General features: G+C 33.7%; 2 protein-coding genes across 3 annotated transcripts; one reads left to right on the top strand and one right to left on the bottom strand.

Moving 5' to 3' along the window:
• Positions 1–1,221: 1,221 nt before the first annotated feature.
• LOC126841317 (uncharacterized protein CG3556) lies at positions 1,222–24,583 on the bottom strand. 2 transcript variants are annotated; one of them, XM_050577717.1, is made up of 8 exons: positions 24,361–24,583; positions 6,598–6,918; positions 5,674–5,811; positions 5,434–5,594; positions 5,179–5,362; positions 4,658–4,928; positions 2,324–2,555; positions 1,222–1,466 (listed from the first exon to the last, which is right to left on the bottom strand). In XM_050577717.1, the coding sequence occupies exons 1-7, from the start codon at positions 24,533–24,535 to the stop codon at positions 2,339–2,341; spliced, it is 1,467 nt and encodes a 488-aa protein (XP_050433674.1). In that variant the 5' UTR covers positions 24,536–24,583; the 3' UTR covers positions 1,222–1,466; positions 2,324–2,338. The 2 variants fall into 2 exon arrangements, with proteins under 2 accessions (XP_050433674.1, XP_050433673.1); XM_050577716.1 differs by having other exon boundaries at positions 1,222–1,469.
• LOC126841318 (uncharacterized) lies at positions 11,362–22,042 on the top strand. Its single transcript, XM_050577718.1, has 3 exons — positions 11,362–11,537; positions 14,521–14,685; positions 21,216–22,042. Exons 1-3 carry the CDS (start codon positions 11,487–11,489, stop codon positions 21,387–21,389), a joined length of 390 nt encoding a protein of 129 aa, XP_050433675.1. The 5' UTR covers positions 11,362–11,486; the 3' UTR covers positions 21,390–22,042.

Genomic DNA, 24,583 nt, shown 5'->3' on the forward strand with positions numbered 1-24,583 from the left:
TAATATTATTAATTTACAGGTATTTTTTTCTATGAGTATAAGCCATTTTGGTTCATTTTAGACCCAATAAACCTGATAAAATTATGCCTACTTAGAGAGGTTCGAGTTCTTTGACTAGTTTTGTAGACACCAGATTTTATTTTGAAAAATCAGTGTCCTGTAATCAAATAAATTAAATTATTTTTCAATATTTTTAATTTTTATACTTTCAGCTTTATACCTAAACAATAATTTCTAAAATACTTAAATGTTAAAATGGTCAATTTGCAAATTAATAAATACATTTATTTTACCGCTTGAAGAATAAAAATCGTGGAAAATGTAATAATAACATCCAGTGGACCATTTTCGAAATTTTAATTTTTTTCACTTCTTTTTACCTTGTATTAAACTATGTATTTCATTTCTTCTGTACTTGTAGAACTCTGGTTGATATAATAAAATAGGCATAACATAGTTAGTTGTACAATTTTATTTAAATAATTTTTTTTTTTTATTTCTTAATTAACGTTAAAAGAATTTTAAAAATACCTAAGTAACACTACCGTAATTAAGAGCCGATTACAATGGTATATAATATATATTATAATCTCTATAATCGTAAATCGAATATATTTGTTAATAATAATAATAGAAAAAAATTAAATGAAAATATTGATTTTAAGCAAACGCGAGAGTAAAATAGAAATTTCCAAAAATTAACATTCGATAAGGTTAAGAAAAAAAACATAAGTATTAATTTTTCTAAGCATATTTTAAAAATAATTTTTTTCTTTCTAACCTTGGTGAATACAATAAGAGATAATATAATGTTGGCTGTCCGCGCAGTCTTCCTTTGAATATTACCTGTGATGATAATCCAGCGAATAACATAATACAGTTACATACACATAATAGTACAAAAGTAAACACGTTGGGTTAGTAATGTTTAGATTGTTTAGATTTCCGGTAAAAACACTAAAACAATACCGTTAAGCTAAAATCAATAATGGCTCAAAGGCTACAAAGTATACAATGTTAAGTTTTGTTTGTAAGTATAACAAAAAAAAGTTCAATTATATTTTGCTGTCCAACACGGAACACGTTTTACATAATAATTGAATAGAAACTATCTTTTACACCTTCTCAATTTCTTCCACTCTTTTTCTTTTTTTTCAATAAAACTTCAACCGTTCCAACACGAAAAAAAAAAATATGCTTACCCAAAAACGCGTTCCGTGATAAATGTTTTTTTTTTTTTTTTTTTAAGCGTGTACATTGCTATAATATTATTAGAGACAATTAATTATCTTTTGACACATAGTTTCGGACAAGTCTAAATACGAATCACGGTTCTAAGTGGGGGGGGGGGGAAAGAGACATTTTTTTTTATTAAAATTAAAATCAAATATTGTTTATCCTTTAATAATTTTATTGTCGACCTTAATGTAAAAACGTTAATCGTTTCGAGAAATTCTCCAAATGCACTTCTGAAACAAACCGCAACGCACGAATTAGAACATATTATTAACAATAAATTGTTGTATAGGAACTTAAACAAGGCTGGGCAAAGTCACAGGTTTTTCAACTAGTAAGTTGAAATAAAAAAAAATTGTATATTTCAAGTTAAAATAAGTAAACTAGCCAAGTTAAAAACTATTCGATAAAATCTACTAAACCTTTTTCAGTCGTTGCCCCCTTTAACAGGATTACTTTAGTGCATTTACTTTTTCGATATTATTTCAATTAATTTTGATATGTTAAATTTTAGTGAAAAGAGCTTTACAGTTAAGAGCTTATTCCGAAATTTCTCTTAGAAAAAATTACCAATTTTTATATAAAAAAAAAAACATTGTAATTTTTTCACTAAGAATATAATTGTGTGTTTTTATGAGAAATAAAACACGGCAATAATAATAATATACAGGGTGTATCATAAATGTGTGCCCCGTTAATTATGTGTGGTCTTATTACATTCTCATGAGTAACATGTTGTATACAAAGAACGGTTTTACTTACTTGAAAATTCTCCAACGAGTGAGAGTTTTCCAAAATTATATTGAATTTTCTATTCGAAGTATATTTTTTAAATAAATAAAACATTTTTGATATCTTTTTTGGGACAATGCTCACTGCAGGGAATTTTTTTTATAAAAAATTGCGATCTACATTTAGATAAACTAAACCGCGTTATTTTGAAAATAACAATTAGTGGTGTTAGCAAGTTATTACATACAAAGCATTGAAAGTAATTCATCGAGTTGATAAACGATTCGAAGGAAGAAAAACCCAACTTGGACGTGTCAGATTCGGTCGAGTTAAACCGCATTACAGTGTGACCAACCTGTTTTTTTTTGGTCTAAAGCTTCTTGTACCAAAATAAGTAATGTTCGCCGTTCTGCACGATCAGATCGTCAACGCCAGTCGGTGCCACCAGTTGATTGCTGGGCGGTTTTTGTGGGTCCGGACACGATTTCAGTTTGTACAACAGCCAGAAGTGATAACTCATGGGTTCCTCCTTGAGACCGGACAGAGTGTGAACATAATGTCCGTTGGGCCATTCCGTTGCAGAAAATCTAAACACAGTCGCGGGGAAAAAGTACTCAAGTTATAAATTGATATGTATTATTTATCATAAACGACGTGTTTATCGATCGTCTGTAGACTACGTGCGTTGGACTCGGTCTCGGGGATCATTATCATTGTTTTTGGCAAGCCTAGCAAAAAATTGTCCATTCATTATTGATATGCTGCCACGAGAAAATAGTACAAACCCAATTAATAGCCATTTCTTCACACCCCTGACTTGGAAAAAAAAAAAAAGAACATTGGAATAGTATGACAACGATTGTCCGCTAAAGGATCATTTCTGGAGAAATACCATTGAATCGATAATATTTTAGACACGCCACAACATTAGTGAGCTACTTTGGCAACCTTGCTACATTTACTCCAAAACCAACCATAACGTCGACTTGGTCAGATTAGCAGGTTATTATCAGTTGGCAATACAGCGAATTCGAGAATGGGAAACATTAAAATCTGGCAGTAGATCTGGATGGTTAAAATTCAATTTTGTCATTCCTAAAACAATTAAGACAATGACAGTTTACATGAAAATTCTCACATGTCTAGGTCTCACTCTCCTGGCTTATGGGTTTAATGGGTAAATAAAAACAAAACGTCCCTGCGACGACCTTTTTCTGGAATTTCGACCTTTGAAGTAATAACAAAGATGATGATTGACATTTTGTTTTAAAAGTCCAAACCTTTTCGTTAAATGTCAACATAAAAAGTCAACCTGTCAACAATCGCTATACATTTTCAGCCTCTGTAAAGTAGAATTATTAACCCTCTAGTCCTCCAGTTATCATCAATACTTAATAGTTTACACATCTGCTTAACACGTTCATTTTTTTAATAGGGCTATTAATGAAAGTTGGGAAATGACAGTAAGATATGTACTTTTAAACTTTCCTATACAACTGTTTGGTTACAAACTTTTTGAGTGAGGGTGAATGTTCTGAAATATATTTTAATATTAATTTTAGATTTAACAGTACAATAAAGAGTTATTTTGTTGAAAGTCTGAGACAGATGCTGTAGGATTTGTTAGTTGTTAAACATTTCTCTGTTCGCTTTCCGAACGGTTGTTAAGTCTTTTGAATTCCTATATTGCATTATTATACTAAACTTTGCAAGCGGAACGTATGTTCAATTTATGTAAAAGCTGGCAGTTGAAAATCGACATTATTAACATAAACGGCACTTCACTTAACATGATCGTATGTAAAATAGTACGAAGTTACAACACTTATATATTTGGCCATATTTTATACCTGACTTGAACTGAATTTAAACATTGTTTATTTTCTCTCTCTCTCTCTCTACCATAAATATTCTCAACTCCCGTATCACCCTTATTTTTTCCCCCCAGGACAGCTGTAGTCGCTATTTATTGCTTTAAATTTGTAAGCAATCGTGTTTGGGCGTGCTTTTTATTCGATTGGTTTCATTTTGTTTCCCCTTTCTCGTTTATATTATAATATGTGATATTAATTGTCGGGAAATTTAATTTCCTCGCGGTGATAAAGTATGACTAACAAAAATGGAAAAAAATCAACGGGTTTACACGGTTCGCGCTGGACGAACCGTTCAAAGTAAACCAAAGCTGGACCTGAGCCAACCTGATCACTATTCGGACGGTTTTGATAACAAAGGGTGTATCAAAAAGAATGGTGGGGTTTCAAACGGCTGTAGGTTGTGAAGTATTGGACCTACAGCAGAGCGCTGTAGGGCTTGAATGAAAGAGGGAGTTGTCAAGTTTCGAATGACTGCCACGTTCCTGTTTGTGTCGCCAACCGTCTCATTGTTCAGTTTGTTAAGACGGGGTCCTCACGAGATAAGTGATCGAGAATTCAGTTACGACTATGAAACATCTAGTGGCAGTCGTTCGAATCTTGACAGCTCCCTCTTTCATTGAAGTCCTGCCGTAGGTCCAATATTTCACAGCCTACAGCCGTTTGAAACCCCGCCATTCTTTTTTTAAAAACACCATGTATTTGCACGGTTCGTTTGTACAACGAATTCATCGAAAACCGTCTTCCAGAGTGGACCGTGTGAACCCGGCTCAAGTCATAGCACCATCGGATAGAAAAATATACGCTTTGTGACGCACGTGAAAGCACTGTCCAGAATGGACGCTCGTTGCATGATTTCGTAGAAGGTTACATTGTGGTTGGCCGTAATGTTTATGGATCTCTTTTCCGTGATGTTGCTGCCGATCCACAGCGAATAGCTGACCGTCACGTTGGTACCGTTTTCCGTTGTTTGCGGCGCCCTGTATTCGTCGGTGATGGTGTCCTGGCTAAAGTTGACGGGCGCCGGATATTTGCTCTGCACCGGTGTCGGGTGCGGTATAATAACCGCCGTGCCCACGTTGTCTTTGTCTGTAACCATACAACGTAGCCATTTGGACGGTCATTCGTGGGGAGAGAAAAAGGGAAGGCAGAAAGATAGCCATATTGGGGTGGGACGCGAAAGAGGGCAATCTCTTGCCGGGTCTCTCCCTCCCCTGATCTCTCACACCTACCGTTCTTCTTTCTGCTCCCCCGTCTCTTTAATCCGTTTCCTCCCGTTCATTGCCGCCCAACTCATAATCTCCGTTCGCATTCCCTTTGCTCAAATGCACGCACTCACCTGCTCCCGGTCGCACGTCGCAATGGTCGGCTATTCCTTCGGTAACGCCGGACACGCGAGCCAACCCGATTATCACTTCGGCCGTGGTGGTCACGTCGAAGAAGGCGCCGTCGGGTCCCTGATGATTCAACAGCCAGTCGACCGCGTTAGTCCGGTTCCAAATGGCCTTGCCCTCTTGCAGTGCCTACACATAAGCCGGCGTCACACATAAGTAAAACACCTCACAGCAGGACGTCCGCGACTCGGATGTCTTACCCGGATTGCCAAAGCGGTAGTGTGAAGGCTACCGAATCCTCCGTCCGGTTGCTGGAGTGCCATCAGAGTGGCCAACGGTTTCTTCAGCAAAGGTTTTACGTTCCTGTTGCGGTGGTCGTGTTCAACGCACTGCAGTGCCAGTATAGCCACGCTCAGTGAATCTACAGAACAAATAATTCCGGCTGACAAGATTAAATCATCCGGACCGTGGTCCGCGTTCATATACACCAACTGACTTACCGACTGTATGCTTTGTGTTTGCAATTTCCATTAATCTCCTAATGTGCCTCTTCCTGACGTGCGTTCCCGATTCGCAAGCTACCAAAGAACTGTACGAGAAGTCCAAATCGGAAATGGTTTCGTGTTGAAGTAAAGAACCTAAAACAAAAAAAATGGGTTATGGTCGTTGTTTCGAGGCAAACCAAAGATATACCACACAAAAGCGCCAGTCAGGGCCAAAGCTAGGGCGGACTTGTAACAAAGGTCGCGGGTACACCCAGTCGAATTGTACGCTTGTCAGTTGTCACATAAGGGTACAACGAAAATAGACGAACAAAAGCAAATGACACTTGAATGAATCATTTTTGGCAGGTGTTTGGTTTGAATAGGAATATAGAGTTTACGTGCAACGAATAAGTATGAAAGTACAAAAAAAGGAGTCGCCGATCATGAAAAGTAAACCGACATGTTGGGCAGTGTTATGTGTGGCACAAGGTCAAATAATCCGGGATGTCCAATAAATGATCCAATACAATTTCCGGAAGGGTTATACAAACCCTTGATGGAAACTCATCGTGGCTGTACTACTGACGTTGTTGGAAATATATATAATCATGGACATGTTTTTTGGCTTAGAAGAAGGAAATATCCCTTTCCGTTTCTTCCCTCACTTTCGCGTACCGGTGTTGCGATGACGCTGTTTCCAGATATTATCAGCCGTCTCTTATTACTAATCTTAGTTTTTCCTGCCATCCTCTCGCACAATTTTTTTCCCTGGTATAATTTGTTGCAAATCAGGGGGGGTTGGTTGTACACACCTCCTCGTAAAACCTTACCTAACCTTTCGTTGTCGCCATGACGATAATTCTAGATAGAGACCCACAAGCCAAAAAAACATATCCATGTTAATACAGACATTTAACGTGTAAGCAGAAATATGGATACCGATCAAATCGTGTCCGTGAAATTGCCTTGGATCGTGACAGGCACTGGCCAACGCCAACGAGTAAGTTGCTATGTTGGCTACAGTCAGAGCTTCGTCTTCGTCGTCTTGCTGCTGAAGGGTCACCGAATCTGGATCGTGGTGCTGCCAAAGTCTGGCCAAAAGATCAATCTCCAATTGCTTGGCGCTCAGTTCTCTTTCCAGACGTCCTCCGGTCTTGGTCATCTCCATCGCGACGATCGCTCGGGCCGTCTCCGTTCCGCTGCCCCATCCCCAGTCTTTACCCCTCTGCAAAGTCAGCCAGTCGATAGCCCTTTGGAGTTCTACAACAAATCAATTAAAAACAATATAATGTAATTGTCAAAAGACAATGTACTAGCAAGAGAATCGCAAATTTGATGGCTCATTTGCCGAAAGTGGCGCAGCTCACCAAGAGGGAGGGCCAACCATAAAATGTCCATTTATGATGTATCCTGGTCAACAGAATGTGTCAACCAGAATTATTGATATGCTTATCAGCAAAAAAAAAGATAAAAAAAAATCAATGAATAGCCATTTCAGGTCTACGGCTGATACATTCAAGGCAGCTTCTAACACGTGGGGTAGGTCACTTGAAAAACAAACGCGACGTTGGAATGGCTTGGCAGCGTTGTCTGTTAATGAATAATTAGAGAAATACTATTTAATCATCAGTGAACTATGGCGAACACCATAATCAACCACAACGTTGACTTTGTCCGGTAAACAGTAAATTATTATCAACTGAATTTCTACTTTTGAAGTGACACGAAGAGGATGGCTAAACATTTTTAAGTTCAAATTTTGTTGTAAAATTTAAATACCGAAAATGATCACTCTTCGAGAAATACCGCGGATTTGATAAATGCGCACCTGCCTACCCCTTCCCTCTCCTCTCCTCTCCCCTTTATATCCACGTTAAAACGGTATCTGATTATTCTTAAAAAAATAATATACACTGATAATGTGAAAAAGTTTTGGCCCTGAGGGGATTAACTGAGATTATTCGAACCGGTGTCTTCTCTTTTTTTTTTTTAACAAAAGGGGTTCAGCCCGAAAGTAGCGAATCTTATTGGATCGAGATTAGTTTAATAGTTTCTACTGTTTAATTAAGTGCCAACACGAGAGTATTTAATTAAAGCTTTTTTTAATTTTAAATTTAATACACATTCTAAACATTAATCGTACCGTGTAAGAGATACACCGTGGGTTTGATAATATTATTCCATTGAGCTATGACTATTTTTTATTTTTCTGTAGGTAACTTATGTCAATTTGGACGACTCGACATATAATAAAAAAAAAAAAAATTAAACCATAGTCTAAATATATTTATAGGTATGTTATCACGGGCAAAGCCGGGAAATTCACTCGAGAGTGTGTCGCTTTACAGCCTTTTTGCTAAGTAGTTGAGTTGTGCAAGATATCATAATAGCCCCGCCCATCTTTTGTATGCATATACTATACAGACATATTTTGTCATGTTATTATTATTATGTATGAGATCAGACCTGAGCAATTTCTATGTAAATGACAAATAATGATTTTGAAATAACTAATCGTCTATTTCATTTTTTAGTAATTTTTTTTTTTTTTAAAGGTCTATATAAAAATGAAATAGAATTCCTCTTGTGTTGCAATTATCTGTTGTAATATTTTGGAAACGCCTGGAAATGATATAATAGCGTTTTTTAAATGTTACAGTATGTTGTAAAAGTTCTGTGTGTGTTTTTTTTTCTGGTTAAATATATTCGCTTGTTGTTGGCGATTAGCGACGGTGACGGTGTTTTTTTGTCGCCCGGTCGTTTGTGTAAGATTAAAGTCGTTTAAAAAGATTAACAACAATCAGTATTTGCTTAGTCCATAGCATTATTATTATTATTATTATACCAACGCTTTTTATCTGTCGGCGTACACTCGAGTAAGGTACATATTTTAAGGTACGTTACCACCGCGTTGCTCATATTTGTATATAAAATACTAGAATAAAAAAAAAAATAAACACCTAATGTGAAAATGTGTACAAACCGAAAGATCATTAATATTGCATTTATCAATATCTGATATTTTTATCAGCAAAAGGTGGGTTAGTTTTGAATTTGAAACGATTTTTGTGTTATGAAATTTTAGAAAATATTACAATATGTATGTAGTTGTTACCTAGGAAACAGTGAACATATTTTTTTTTTTTGACGAACGAGTGGCAAGCATATATAGTAAAACCAAACTTAAGTGTTTAAATTTACATATTAGCGTTGAAAATATCCGGATGATCAGATTTGATCAGAATGTTAAATCGGTTTTGTATAAACATTGTTATACACAAACGGTTGTTTTGGCAAACATTATTTTGGAATTTTTTATTAATTATCTACGAATTCACCTTAATATATTATTAGATTTTCTTCGTTAGAGAAAATTGTACGACAAGACTTTGGTAGTGTAACGGCGGAAAAACAATTCTTCATTATTTTTTTTTTTCGATTTTTTTATACCTAATCAAATGAAAATAAATTATTCTTTCAATACAGCCTGGGATTGACCGTCGGGAATCCGACGATATTCATCCATTCATTTCTCCAATGGCGTTAATGTTCTTGAGCTTCGACGATCTTGTCGATTATCTTCGCAGTACATCAATCAATCCGTGTCTCGCTCGTTTGTTTGCTGGTGATTAATGCTTTAGCGAGACAACAGCTCTTAGCACTGTCCGTTTAAATTTGCATTCGATTTCGCGATAATATAATATTAATTGTTATTAAATCGACAATAAACGGCCCTAGACACCGTACGGCCCACAGATAGTGGTAAAAAGCTGCCAAATAATGGGAAATACAAAATTCTCATAAAAAACGCACGCGCAAATTCCCATTGAAATTTATGACAAATTCGGTTCTTGAAATATTAAAAAAAAAAAATCCAGAACGTGGTCATCATAGTGTAGACCCCAAATCACATTGGGTTAAATTAAAAAGCATCCAAAATGGCTGCAATGTGCTTAAAAATTGTAAATCATTCGGGTGTTTTTCGAAAGGGGAAGGGGGTGGCTTTTTATTGCAAGCTTTTAGCCACATAAAGTACCGTTTAGGTACAATTTCTGATATCGAGGATCTCAGCGCAAGAATAAAAAAAAATGTAAACACGTTATTGTAAAAACATTATGAACCACTTTCTCGACTAGGCTGAAGAAGAGCTTTAAACCGCTTTTTTAAGAACAGCGGGAAACTTTACCGGGATGTAACACGATATCATATAAGTTATGTAAAAAAATAACAATATACAATAAAAATAATGCGGTTCGCCGTATAACGGACGGAATTCATAATAAAAAAAAAAAAAAATTAATAAAACGTTATGTAGTCCACACAAAACGCACCAGTAAATCACAACATAAAATACTATACACCCGCATTTTTTTTTTTTTTTTTATACTTACACCGGTTTATTATACATGTATAGAATATAAAACGAAATGGGTTTAGTGGCGATTTATTTTTTTATATCAAACAAACCCTCCCCCCCCCCTATTATGTAATATAAATCGTCATGTTTTATATTAAAACTTGTTCATGTCATGTGGTACTAGCCGTTTTGACTGCATCAGCTGCTGTGTGCAATGTAATGTTGGAAAAAAAAATACAAATTTATATATTTCATATTTACAGTGTTGGGTGAAATTTTATTTTGAAAAACAAACTTAATACAAATTTATGTCCATTAAGTATATTTTACACTTAATATTCTAATTCAATAATCAGTTATTGTTTTATATACTTTTTAAAGATAATTTTTGACAACAACAATTTACATTAATCTATTAAAAACGCTTTGGAAACCATATTTCTTGTATATACATTTTTTTGAATTACCTAAAATACTTCCAGGGTCACATTTCCGTTAGAAACCTGATGAAGAGTGTAGGCTTAAACTACTCTGGGGGTGCTTATTTCAAAAGCACACCCGAGTCACCGCCCAAATTGTGCCTATGCTTATTAACCAATACAAATTTGACTATTAAAGTCTCTAATGCCATAAAATCGTGTACATCCCTCTATGGTTTCTAGCACTTTTAATTTTTTTTTAACAACTTATCAATTACACTGTACAATAAAATGTCACTGTTCTCAAAATGAGAAAACTAAATAATTTCAATTTCCTCTTTCGTTTACTAAATCCGAAACGGTCTTTTAAAACTACAAAACGCCCATATTTTTCTCGAGATAAAAATTCCGTACAGTATAAATAATAACACGGACTTTATTCTTTTTTTGCTCAACATATACAACGACAAGTTAACAATTAAGGTAATAAATATAGTAAGTAGTGATAAAAAACCAATTTATTTACAAAATCACCACTTTCCTAGTGTGTAGGGATTAAAGATATTTGTAGGATCAGCATATTAGCCGCACCGTGGGCCACTGGGAAATTCAAAAGACGGATACCGTTAGAAACAATATGGACTGTTTTGAAATAATAATTTTTTTGAATTTTTTTTTTCTCATGTTATATTAGTAGCCGTAAAAAGTAAAACGGGGGCGTACCACGCGCGTTTGTGTGTGCCGTTTGCTGCATGATATATTTTCATAAACGTTTATTATTGTTATATATGTTATATCATTGCTCATTAGGTATTCACCTCGAGCGGCTAAACCTCACCTTAAAAAAAAAAAAAATAAGTAAAATAAATAATAGATAACCGATAGTGGGCCGTGCGGATATTCCTCTCTCTCTTTCTGGCCGGTTAGTCATCGTACAGAAATCAACAGATGCCGTCGACTATGCTTTCGAACGCGTAGACCGTTTAATTTCATATATATTTTTTTTTTAAGTAAAAAAGAAGCGCATTTGTAAATTAAAAAAAAAAAAAAAAATGACCGAGCTGACCGATTCCATCGTGTTCCGGATTAAACTGTTGGAAGTGGTGAGTGATTTATTTTTTTGCTTTGCTTAAAAATCCTGTTCGTCAACACGCTAGGTTAGGTTAGGTTGAAAATATTAATGTTTGTCTTTTACCGGTAAAGGGTGTGTTAGATTTTTTGCGTTCGACGCCAGATTTTTTTGCGATTTATGAACTTTTAAGTGAATAACATACTATGTATGTAGTTATTTTCTACAAAACTGGAAACATTTTTAAACATTTTTTTTTTTACCGAATTTTATATATTTTTTGTAGTTATAATTTTCAACATCCAACTTCTCTAAGCAAATCCTTCTTTCGCTGGCATTCCTAAATTACTTTTTTAATAAACCGTTTCATTTTATTGACAAAAATATGGACATTAACCTATGCGGAAAACGGCGAAAAAAATTATTATTATTATTATTATTTTGTTTTAATAATGATCAAGCATTCAAAACGGGGTGGCTGATTGGTATAACTCAAAATGATCAAAATTTAAAACTGTTAAAAATGTTCTATTCTGTTTCCTCTGCCAATTATCGAAATTGTATTTCACTCCTAATGCAATTCGTTGTACATTATAACGGGTAATAAATTTCAATTTACCAACTACAACTACACTGAAGATACATTAATTAGTTAAAAAAAAACCATCAAGTTGTCGGTATAAAATTTAATACCGCCGAGCTGTTATCTGGCGTAGTTGTCTGTTATAGTACAAGTTATGTGTAAACATTTCCACATTGTATTTTAAGTGTTGGAAAAAAAAAACCACTCAAGTTGTATCTGAAATAAAGTATTTTCAGAATAACGTATAATCGTTTCTGGGAAAAATTCGAATGTGTCTTGTTTGTTAAAAAAATGATTTTTTTTTTCTCTTTTAAACTTTTTTAAAACCGTAGAATGTTAAACGGAATGATCAAAACGAATTTTCCCACAGACTGCAAGTACTCTCAGAGGTATTATAATAAATAATAATCAATACAAGACTTAATTGTCGGCTGTTTAGCCAATAAATTATAAAGTTTTTCAGTAGTCCATATATTATAATTATGAAGTTTTCCCAGTATTTCTAACGTACCGTACGTGTTGAACCATATTAGGAGGGAAATTGTATTTTCTTCAAGACTTGCTACTGCTCTATTGTATAATTCAATTAGCATAAGTGAAATTTTCAAACACGGTACACAGCTCTTATGACCGAGCAACGGTGGTTTAATTACAGCTAGGTGCATTTCCTTATTAACAGTGGTTTTGCTAAATGTGAAAACTTCAAACGTGCCACTGCAACTGTACAATATTATTCAATGGTAACCTGTTTTGTAATTTGCCCGTTAATACCTACCAAAATCGTATAGTGTGAAATGTTGTCGGTAAATGTTTCATAACTATTTTTTACAAAAAAAAAAAAACCATACAGGTGCAATTACACGTACGTCATCCAACAAAAAACATTGTACATTAATTTAATTCAACAGGGTAAAAAGTATAATTTGATAAAACGTAACGTATACCCTCAAAACGACGTTTAAAAGATAAATGTCTATGATTTCGGACAAAGTCAGTTTTTAAATACAAAAAAAAAAAGTTTTAATTTTTTCCAATTAGTTATAATCAATTTAATCAGTCAGTTTTGTTGAAAAAGAATTTGGATATTGAAATATTTTACAGCACTGCATATTGCCTAACACTGATAAATAACAGTATTCATTTATTATAAGGGACCTTGAGGCAAAATCTATTGAGGAGTTTAACAATAGTTTAGACAATTTATCAATCACATGTGGATGAGCTGTGTAAATAAGTAGATGCATTGTAAAAACTGTCGATAATTCGTAAACGTGATTTCGGTTCTGATTTGGTGGAGGCCCAGAAAAAGTGGTTTGTAATATGGAAAAAAGTAAAACATTAGCAATAGTATTATTCATTTCCAAGCACATTACTCGGAGGAAAATAGTAGTTTTCTATTGTAAACTATAATATTATGACAATAGGCAATATGATTGTACAATATGAGTTTATACGATTTCAAGCAACTCATCTTTGAAGACAACTTTGGCGATTTCAAGTAGTTATCCGGAATAGTATGCAATTTCGAATGAAAATTACACATCGGTTATTCTATTTATTTAGGCAAATACAAAAGCAGTGACTAGTTTCTTGATAATTCAGGATTAACGCAAACACTTTGGGGGCAACGACAGATAATATTATGTTAGTCATCGAATATTGTTTTTGATGACTAATCATCATCATCAACATGATGTAGTTTTTAGATTTTAAACAAGAAGTAAACATTTGAAATAGATTCCTCGGTTTTATATTTTTTTCGTATCATCAGTGTTTACTTATAGAGTAATGAGTATACACATAAGTCATTACAAACTAGAGCCGATACAAAGTTATTACTATTACATAGCCACAAATATTTCCACAATAATAATATTCGAATACTTGATGCAGATTTAATTCCAACCCTTTTGTGTTTCATTGTTCGACCAAGAAGTTTGGCATAACCTCGTGTATATATATAGTTGTTATAATGCCAATAGATTTTCTCGATTATTTTTCTCTTCATACATTTTATCTTTATGTTAGTGAATTCAGATTTAGTAGGTCAGACATATATTTATAAGACCTTCGTTTATAAAAAAAAAGAAAAGATTAAATTTACTGCTTTTTTAGTATATTACAAGGGGTCGCAATAAGTGAAAATATTATGAAGTAAGCGAAAAGGCGAGGTGCAGTGTGACCAGAATGACAAAATTACATTTCTCTGGTACACGATTTTCATTTTGTTTCACTACTGCGAGGGCGTGATAAAAACATAATATGACTTATCAGTTATAACATTATCGTGTGAAATTCGAATTTATCCATTGATCTGTGCAGTGTTCAGTACAACTTACAATTAATAGAGTATGCATTATAATAATATGACGTCGCAGCTCTAAATTCTTTTACTCTATACTACGATTTTTTTTTTTTTTATTTTTACTTTCAGGTACTTTCCGTATTGAGCATCGTGCCGTTTTTCGGACAAGCCGCCTGGCCTGCCAACAGCGCCCTGCTGAGCGACTTGGTGTTGCTGACCATTTACGGATACTTGGGCATCGGCATAGTGGTGTTGGCCAGCCTGGTCAGATCCGAATCCATGTCGGAAAAGCTGGTAAACAACACACGCGGCTTTGACCACGTTAAACGAACGGCGTTTAATGACCCTAGACCCACCCACCAACCTCCCCTGAATTGAAAGGCGAAAGGTCTAACTAATCCTTTTAGCTCGCACGCACACACGGGCTGGTCTTAATGGTCCCTCCGGGGGCATGGAAATCTTTGACCTTTTGCGCCGACCTCGGGTGCCGGCGCTTGATGTTATCGGTGCAGATCAAAGACCTCGTTCAAGTACACAAGCTAACCTTAATGTTCGGACACATTAGGAGTCGAAAACATGTACAGGGTGTTCCAGCACGAAAGGTAAGTAATAGGTGATAGCCCGCCGCGATAGTAATAGTAATAGTAATAGGTGAGAGTAATAGCCCGCCGTTTTTATTTTTGCGATAAGTCAAAAATTGAAGATTTCGACAGTTAAGTAAAAAAATAATGACTTAAAAAAAATTATTCCCTGTTATTCAGTGCAAAAAGCTCACCTTAAAAGAAGGGTCACATCATAAGAGTTTGGAGATAAATAACTAGAAACAAGAGATAAGAAATAAATAATAACCCCCTTCTGGTCACATCATTTTCAGTCTTTTTCAGCCCCTATCTCTTTTCTTATCACTTATCTTATCTTTTTTTTCCTTACCTCTAGTCTCTAATCATTTATCTTTCATCACTAATATCTTACTATTTATTTCTTATCTCTTGTTTCTAGTTATTTATCTCCAAACTCTTATCATTGAGCACCTATCATCTTTCATTCATTTCTAATCTCTCATAATTTATCTCTTACCAATGATCTCTTTTCTTTTATCCTTATAAACTATGTCTTAGCATTTACCTTTTATCACTTATCATTTATTTCTGGTCACAAATCATTTTTCTCTTATCATTTTTTGAGTTAGGGGCTGAAAAAGACTGAAAATGATGTGACCCATCTTAAAAGTTGAGCTTTTTGCACTGAATAACGGGAAATAATTTTTTTTTTTTAAAGTCATTATTTTTTTTTTAAAACTGTCGAAATCTTCAATTTTTTACTTATCGAAAAAATGAAAACGGGGGTCTTTTTGGGGGTCCCCCAGATGTCCAATCACCTATTACTTACTTTTCATGCTGGAACACCTTGTATATATATTAATATAATAAAACTATTTTCCGAAGACCCGTTGACTGGGTCGATTCGTTGACACGTAGCAACCTAGAAATTTACAACGGCCAAAGTGTAATATCCCTCCTTTTTTTGGGGGGGGTTTTTCTTAATTCTTAAAAAAGTTTGACCCGCTTTTAGATCTACCCTCAGTCTAATATTCAGACGTAAAGTCCCAAGTTTTTGTTCGGAAAAGAGAAGTATAGAAAAAGTCTCCACCCCTTCAAATATCAAAGAGAAGGGTACTCTGTGTGTTTATTGTTTTATAAATACATATATATATTATATTTGTAATTAAAAAAAAAAACCCTCGGGGCGGCTAAAAAAAAAAAAAAAAAATGTAATCATTAATCATGAGATAAGTTTGAACAACGTGGGAATTAGCTGTGCATACTGTTCAAATATTTGTGTTTTCCCAGAAGGATAGTCGTCTGGAGTTATGACGGTTTGTTGAAATTTAAAGGGTTGCACATTCTTTGCTCAGCAGATTTCCACGATACTTAAGAACAAACAAACAGCGGTTTAAGAGTCTTAAATATATATATATATATACAATTAAAATTTGAAACCCTTTCGGTCGTCGATAATTCCACGTTACTTTTATCGAAGACGCTTAATTCGAATACATAACGTCATAGCACGAACATTAAATAATTCAGCGAATTCCAAAGTCGTTCAATCGATACCGCACAGGTTGACCCAGCCGATTTCTTAAAAAAAAAAAAAAAAATACTCAAACCAAAAAAATCTAGATAAATTTTTGTCGCACTAGTATTTTCAGTACAAGTGTGATTTGTAGTAATTAGGCGCTACTTTGATCAATCAATATTAAAAATGTTAACATATAAACTGCCAAATTCATACGTACACTGAAGTTGTTATACTTGGGTAATTTTTATAAAAAAAAACAGTCTACTTATAACATTAGTTGTATAATTATTCATACCCATTATTTTTTATATCGATTAGATGATATTATTCAAACACTATCTTTTTTTTAGTAACATATTGATTTACATTGTACAACAGAATTTCATTTTTTTTTAGAATAATAAATTATTTCATTTTTTTTCAATTGTCTATATATTTAGAACCGATGTCTGAATTAATTTAGACGTCGCATGATCTTTTATTAATATTTTTGTACACAAAGTGTAAGTACTAAATAATTTCAATTTTCGTTTGTTTTTTATTTACTAAATCCTAAACATAAGCAACTTATGTTTATTTTGTACTGTGAAAAATGATTTCAATAATTCTCAAACCCAAACGGGCGGGTTAAGCCCAAAGTAGTAGTATTATTTATTGTTTTTTTTTTTTGACACCTAATCGGATAGTATACAAACAAAAAAAAAATGGTAGAAAAGGATGGGAAAAAAAAAATACAATCCATGTTCTGTTGTTTCGACACGTCTGGCAAAACGGTATAATCAATTACACGTCATTGTGGTTAATATTTCAAAAACGGGTCTCGAGTCAGATTTCTGGCGTGCCTTTACATCAAACGCCGTTTATTTTTATTCTTTTTATATTTTTTGTTGTGCACCCGCCGGGAAGATCATCTATTTTCATATAATTTATCACGTCTTGTTATTGTTTCTCGAACAGAGACGTTTATTTTTCATTTACTACGACCGTTCACGTCCCCTACTTTTCTTTTTTCGCATTTGTCAAACGCCCAAAGGCAACTCCAAAGGGTCTCTCACAAAAATTGGCTAACCGGAATATTGTATAGAATTCCATTGTCATGCTATTATTATTTGTTATTGTTTGTGTTCATCCAACACACGACCTTAGGACCTTAGGACATTTTTAACACGAAATTGAACGCACATCGCATCACAGTGTCAACTGAACGGATCTCTTAGCTATCCTAAATAAATATAAGTCACACTACACATCATAGAGTTAAAACACAGACTATAATACGAAAACAGATACCTCACTCGTCAGTAAACAAAGGAAATTTTCAAAAAAAAACCTAATCAGAGACTCGCGAAGATATCAGTGTAGCATATGTATTTTGCAATATTATTGTACGAGTTTCTTATCAATCATATGATTTAAATATGATAACAGATTATATCGATGGCCCAGCGCACGTTTGTTTAAGTCACAACATTGACATTGTCCGGAAGAGGAAATTACATTTCATTCAAAGTTTTCATTGTAAATGTAAATATCACACCAAATATAAATTTGAGATTTCAAGAACTTTTATAAAAAAAAAATAATTTTCTGCTATCAAAAAGTGTACTTATAACAAGTGTGCACTAAGTCACACTTGTCACGGATTGGATAATTTCTTTTTGTCTAATCTGTGATATAGTTTTGTGAAATTTTGTGCTCGAGTCTGCGGTCACACTGATTTTCATTTTAAGTCATGTGACTTCATGGTTTTTGTTTACACGCTGAGTGAGCTATCTGTTTTCCTATTGTCTGTGGTTAATATATGTGGCAAAGGCGAGCGACAGTGTGACCACTTTGAATAAACAAAAATCATTTTTTTTAATAAGTTTTTTTTTAAAAAACATGATCCCAGTTGTTTAGAGTTGGGAAAAGATAAAACGGTTAGGGCTTGATTTTTAATTTTGTACATGTTCCTATGTTGCAAATCCGTTTATATAATTTCGGAAACGCAGAGCTTAAATAATAATAATATTTTTTTTTTTTTAAACAACTCCTAGTTTAGAGAGGTGAGGTTTTTTTGAAAAATGTAGTCTATCGCCGGCCCGACTTTAACATATTATATGATAACAATGGAAAATGATAAACAAATAATAACACTATTTCCGCGTCGACACTTCAAAAAAAAAACGTTGTTGTGTTTATATGAAAATAAAATGTCAGGACTTTTTGCCAATTTCCATGCAATAGTGTAGTGGCAAACCATGTCAAAAACAAAAAAAACGGTTCAAGCCTCGTTGTAATAATAATATTGCTGTGTTCTAAAATGATAGGAATGTCACGAATTTTCGATACGTTAATATGATTACATTATGTTTTTTTTATTTCCATACACAAAAACGCGTACCAACCGACGGTTTATTTTATTTCTATTTATAATAAATAATAATAAACTGGTGGTGGGAGGGTGAACACAAATATTGGTATAGAAAAACTCATAATAATAAAGTCAATCGTGTTGACATTGCCTGTGTCGACTGTATTATTATTATTGTAAAATGTAAAAAAAAAAAAAACATTGTAAGACTTATCATATTATGTCATGTTCCACCCCCCCCCAGTGTTGCCACCTATGGCTGAGCAGTAATAAATAAATAATTGACCGGTCGGTATTGATCGCAAGCTGTAGTGGGACTATAATATATTATTAATTCGTCGTGTGTGAAGTGCGACATGTGTTTTTCAAAATATACTAATACGGTTACCTTGTTTGACCTTTTACCGTTTCGCATTTTGGTATAAATGTAATATTATGTATTCGAGACATTCGAGTGTAAGGTCCAAATTAAATAATTTTAATTACACGAACAATTATTAGTACATTGGAATAGTTATTAATTAACGGAACATTGTACGGTTTAACTACGGTAACTATGTTTAACCCAGGTTGTGGTATACCGCGGTTAACCACCGCGGTAAACCGACGGTACCCACAAAATAAAAACGCTTTATTTTAGACACAGATATATATATATATATCTGAGATTCTGTGTTATCAACTTAACTTGTACACTAACTAGTGTAGAAGTCTGTGACTTGTAAGTGTTATAAACATGTTTTCATGTGATAAGATTCTAATTCCCACAAACATTGCAGAAAATGGTAACTTCAATTGTCTCTACTGGCAGCAAGTACACTTACCAACCTAGTTTATTATATATACAAGGTGATTCTTTGACCATGGGCCACTCAATAGCTGATAGGGATTAAAAATAATTTTTCATATTATGTTTTTATACTATGTGATCGTGATTTTTCACAATAATTTTGATTTTCAACCCCTATATAAGAACAATATGAAAAATGAATTGTATGTTCTTATTAAACCCTGTAAGATAAAAGAATCATTCTGTATATATGTGATTTTAGACGACTTTAGATCATTTTTTTGTTAACTATAAAAATTGTTTAGAGATTAGATTTTAAAAATAAATTGTATTTTTTTTCACAATGATGTCACGTTTTATTTACATTTTTTAAAACATTTCCTTGCTTATAATATGCGGAAACTTAATAACTCAAGACGACGGGACGTCCCCCCCCCCAACGCATGTCCTCCACCTCCTCCCCGTCGGGCACGCCACTGTATTGTTTATCATAAAAACGCGTTGGGTTGACGTTAATGGGAAGATCAAGACCTCGATTTATTATGTCATTAATTATGTTTTTTTTTAAATTAATATCACGATTATTTTTCGGTTTACACCTCGAGAACGATAAAAACGATTTTTTTAAGACTCAAAGAATGACTTGTCTTTCACAATAACTATGATAAGAGATTATTGATAAGGTATTGTTGATAAGAGAACAGAAAATCAGAAGCCGATGAGTTATGAAAGAATATTATATATTTTTTTTAATTCTGCCTATACCAAATCTCTTAATGATTCGGCAGGTTTATTCGCGATATCGGTTACCCAGACTTTGTAGTGTTGTATACAAATATTATGATGTCAAAATTGAGTAGACAGGAGAATAGCAACGGGAAATGTCTATACAAGAGCTTCGTTGACGGCAACAGGAAATCCTTATCTAATGCTTGACGGGCCTCCGGCAGAAGTGATCCGCTAGGGCGGATATTGTGCAGATTAATGAAAATTAATGTTCTATAAAAACATTGTTACATTATAAATGTGAAATTCGAGTTTATCAACTGATCTGTATCTATATAGTTGATGAGGATCATACTGTGCAGTGCTCAACGACCTATACAAAAAAGTATTTATCGATATAGATATTATAGCTGGGGGTCGGTGCACAAAATCCAACCATCGTGAAAATGTGTCACTCTGATTAAGATTAGAGATAAGTGGTAAGAGATTAGTTGAGGAAGTGCCCGAAGTACCAGGATCCTTTAATTGTACACGTCCGTGTTTCTTTGTAGGTACTTTCCAGCAGCGGAGTTACTAACCGAAATCTTTGATCTGTTTTATCACCCGTCAATACCTATTATCACTCATCTATTATCAATATCTATAGTTTATTTAATGTGGTCACACTGTCGCTCGCCCTCTCGTTTAACCCTCCGGCGGCCGCGTGGCAGCACCGATGCTGTTATCTCATTGTTTCCTTATGATAACAAGAAAAGCGCGCCCACCGGAGGGTTAAATCGCTGCCGCGTACAGGGCGTTTATGACGTTATAGCTGTGTATATTTTTACTATATTATGGTTTGTGTACTATTTTTGTGTTATTTGTACATTTCAGACGTTTTATACGACCGCCGTGGGGGCAATCTTGCACCTGGTATCGACGGTGATCGTCGTCTTGGCGATATTCAACCGAGACTGGACGTGGGACGACAGGCTGGTCGGTGGCATATTCATCGCGGCCAATGCGGCGGCCTACGGATGGGACTCGTATCGCATCGTTATGTCTTAATTAAACCGATAGCAATATCAGATTGTGTAACACTGTTATTATTGTTAAGTGCATAAACCAAAAAAAAACCCAACAAGTGTCTCAAAAAAAAAAAAAGCGTGAATTAACGATTAATTCCATATCGTGATCACGATCCGGATCGTGTAATTTAATCAGTGTTAAATTAATCAATTGAAAAAACAGACAAGTCGCTTTTTAAATGAAAAAAAAAAAAATGGCAATTTTGTTGCCAAAAAATTCGTTTTCGTACAAAACTATTCTGTTATTTATTTTTAAATACGAGTAATATATTGTTAAGAAAAATTTAACATTTATTTTAGATTATTGTTTTAACTTGATTTTCTTAGATTTAAAAAACAAAGTGACTTACCTGGGTTTTCCCCGTTTCCTTTAACTACAACCAACGCCGGCGCACACTTGTGCGTTCATTAACGAATTAAAATTAATTTATATTAATTTATGTGTACATTGATTTCTTAATGACGATGTGAATAAACTAATGTGAATATTAATTAATTAACGAGAATGTGAAAATTAATTTAATTATGCGAACGTTAGGATAATTAATGCGATTATTAGTTTAATTATGTGGATATCGATTAACTAATGCTAAAATTAATTAATAAATGTGGATATTAATTGATTAACATTAATTTATAACTATGTTTTGGTCAAATATAATCAGGTGTGCTCAATGATGCACAGTGTAAAACCCACAACAAGAAGAGCAAATAGTTAACAGTATAGTAAACGCAGTATAGTTATTGTATTATTCACAATGTAATAATAACACTTGTACAATAATAGATTTAAGACTTAATTTCCGGCTCAAGATATTTTTCAAAATGTATATATTACTATTTTCCTCGTTTGAGTCTTTGTGGAAAATTTACAAAAAAAAAACCAGTCGAGTAAGTACAAAATGTAATATATTAATTATTAATTGATTAACTAATATTAATAGATTAATTAATTAATATTAAAAACCGTCGTACCTACGTCACGTGACATTATATTATTATTATTTATTAAGCGTCTTGTCAATAGGTATCTTTTTTTATTATTCGTTTGTAAGTCTTTAATGTTGTTATTCTTACATTTTTATTTTGGTGACTTCTTTGTGTCTTTTTTCCAAAGTAGTTGTACAGTTTTTAGCGTTTATTTTTAGAAAAAAACGTTTCGATTCAAAATAATATTTACAAAATAACACAATATGGCGACGATTTATAATTTGTTTATTTAGATTTTCTTAGTTTTTTTTTCTTTCGGATTTTACATTCAAAGCGAACAATTTATTTTAAACGGAATTATTGTATAATAAAATAAATATATATATATTATTATTTAAACGAGCTTTTGTCGACAAAATACAATAAATATACTTTGTCGATACTCGATACACATTCAAGTTGGCGTCGCTTATTTATTTTAATTTGTGTTGTGTTCAACTACAATAAATTGTTATTTTTTTTTTTTTGTAATAATATTCGTGTGGTTGTATTTTAATCGAAAGCCTATTTACTCTGAGAGCACACTTAGGGCTTAAACCAATCGATTTGTATTTTTTTGCATCGTGTAAACAATTTAAAAAGACATAATACGTTTTGTATGGGAAAATCGATATTTTTTTAATCTACTTAAACGTTTTAAAATAAAAATATAGTGGAATTGTCGTTTGGCAGTGATATTTTTTAAAAAGTATTGGTCACTTCTGTTCTTTGGAAAACAAAAAGTTGTACGTTTACTTATTTTTTATTCAATTATTAAACTTTATATTTAATTTACAACCCCCCCCCCCCGTTTTGCGGCAACCACGTTGTAATTGGGTTTCCACATTAAGATTTTATTCCTGGTCGGAATTAATAATTTCACAAGTAAGTATACGTTTTGTTGAAAGCGAAATGTAGCAAAAAACACAATATAAATCAAATCAAATGTCAGCTTCTCGTTTTGGGAAAGCACAACTTTTCCAAAAACTTATAAGTTAGGAAATACTTTCAGACAGAAACTCCAACCTGAGTTTTGAGTGTAAAATAATTATTGAAGTTAAAAAAAAAAAGAAGGTTTTTTTAGCTAAGCAAACGGTCGCTGTGGGTAAGTAATTTTCAAAAATATGTATGTTTAATATAGGAAAATTTGACAATTATTGTTTTGAATAAAAACTCAAACGTGTAAAGTGACCAGTACAACTGTGAAATTGTACATTATGAGTTTTGAAAGAAAACTAGAGTTCTCCTTAAAATTTTTTTTTTGTAAATTTAGTTCATGACTTTTGTTTGAAATGTTTTTTTATTGTATTTTTTTAAAACATTTTAATCGATATTTGTCGTCGTTGCGGCAATTAATTATAATAATATGCAAATTTTGGCTTGGTAACGTTTTCACCCCTCAAAAAAAAAAAAAAAAATTACCACACTGCCACCAGGAAATGTATTCATTTTTACACAATATTATATTGTGTTATTTTTTTTTGGTGTTATTTTATACAGTGAAACTTTTTTTGCCGGTCTGAAATCACTTTTACCTGATAATAATTGTCCAGACACAACTTGGCCAACTTCTAGGTTTGTACTTATATACTTATAGTCAACCAAAATATGAAGAGTACAGGGGCAGAATAGGAAAAGGCCGTTAAGCAATACATTATTTCTTTAAACAGGGTTTTTTCTTAGATTAAAAAAAAAAAACAAGGGATTTTTCTTAATTTTTTCCTGTACCCTTCATATAGTTTTGAGCGGTACCCTCTGAACTCTGTCGCCTATGGACATATTGATTGATATATAAATATGTGTACTTAATTAAATTGTTTACTTTCTTAAACTGTTGATCTTAATAATTGTATACTAAGATAATTGGGCTACAAATAATACATTTTATAAACTATATATATATAATATATTATTTAAACGTAAATGTATTGTTAATGTTTGATCGTTTCGGTGTTTGCATATTGTATTGGCGCGCGGCTTACCCGACTTATCTTTGACCGCGGTCTTCTGGGCCGGCTGACCGGCGGTGGTGGCCAGGTGGTGCTGCTGCTGCGTGGCCGTCGCGGCCGCTGTCAGGGCGACTGCGGCGAGCAGGACAGCGTAGTAATAGTATCCGGCGGCGGTAGCCGGCGGCCACCGTGGACGTCGCGTAGCCATATGACTACTACTGAGGTGGCGCGATGCGGCGGACCCGGGCCATTCGAG

Source organism: Adelges cooleyi, unplaced genomic scaffold (genome assembly GCF_023614345.1).
Source record: "Adelges cooleyi isolate 19-005CV unplaced genomic scaffold, UGA_ACOO_1.1 ACOO_flye_CR_arks_rails_tigmint_CR_PRNA_381, whole genome shotgun sequence".
Lineage (NCBI taxonomy): Eukaryota > Metazoa > Arthropoda > Insecta > Hemiptera > Adelgidae > Adelges > Adelges cooleyi.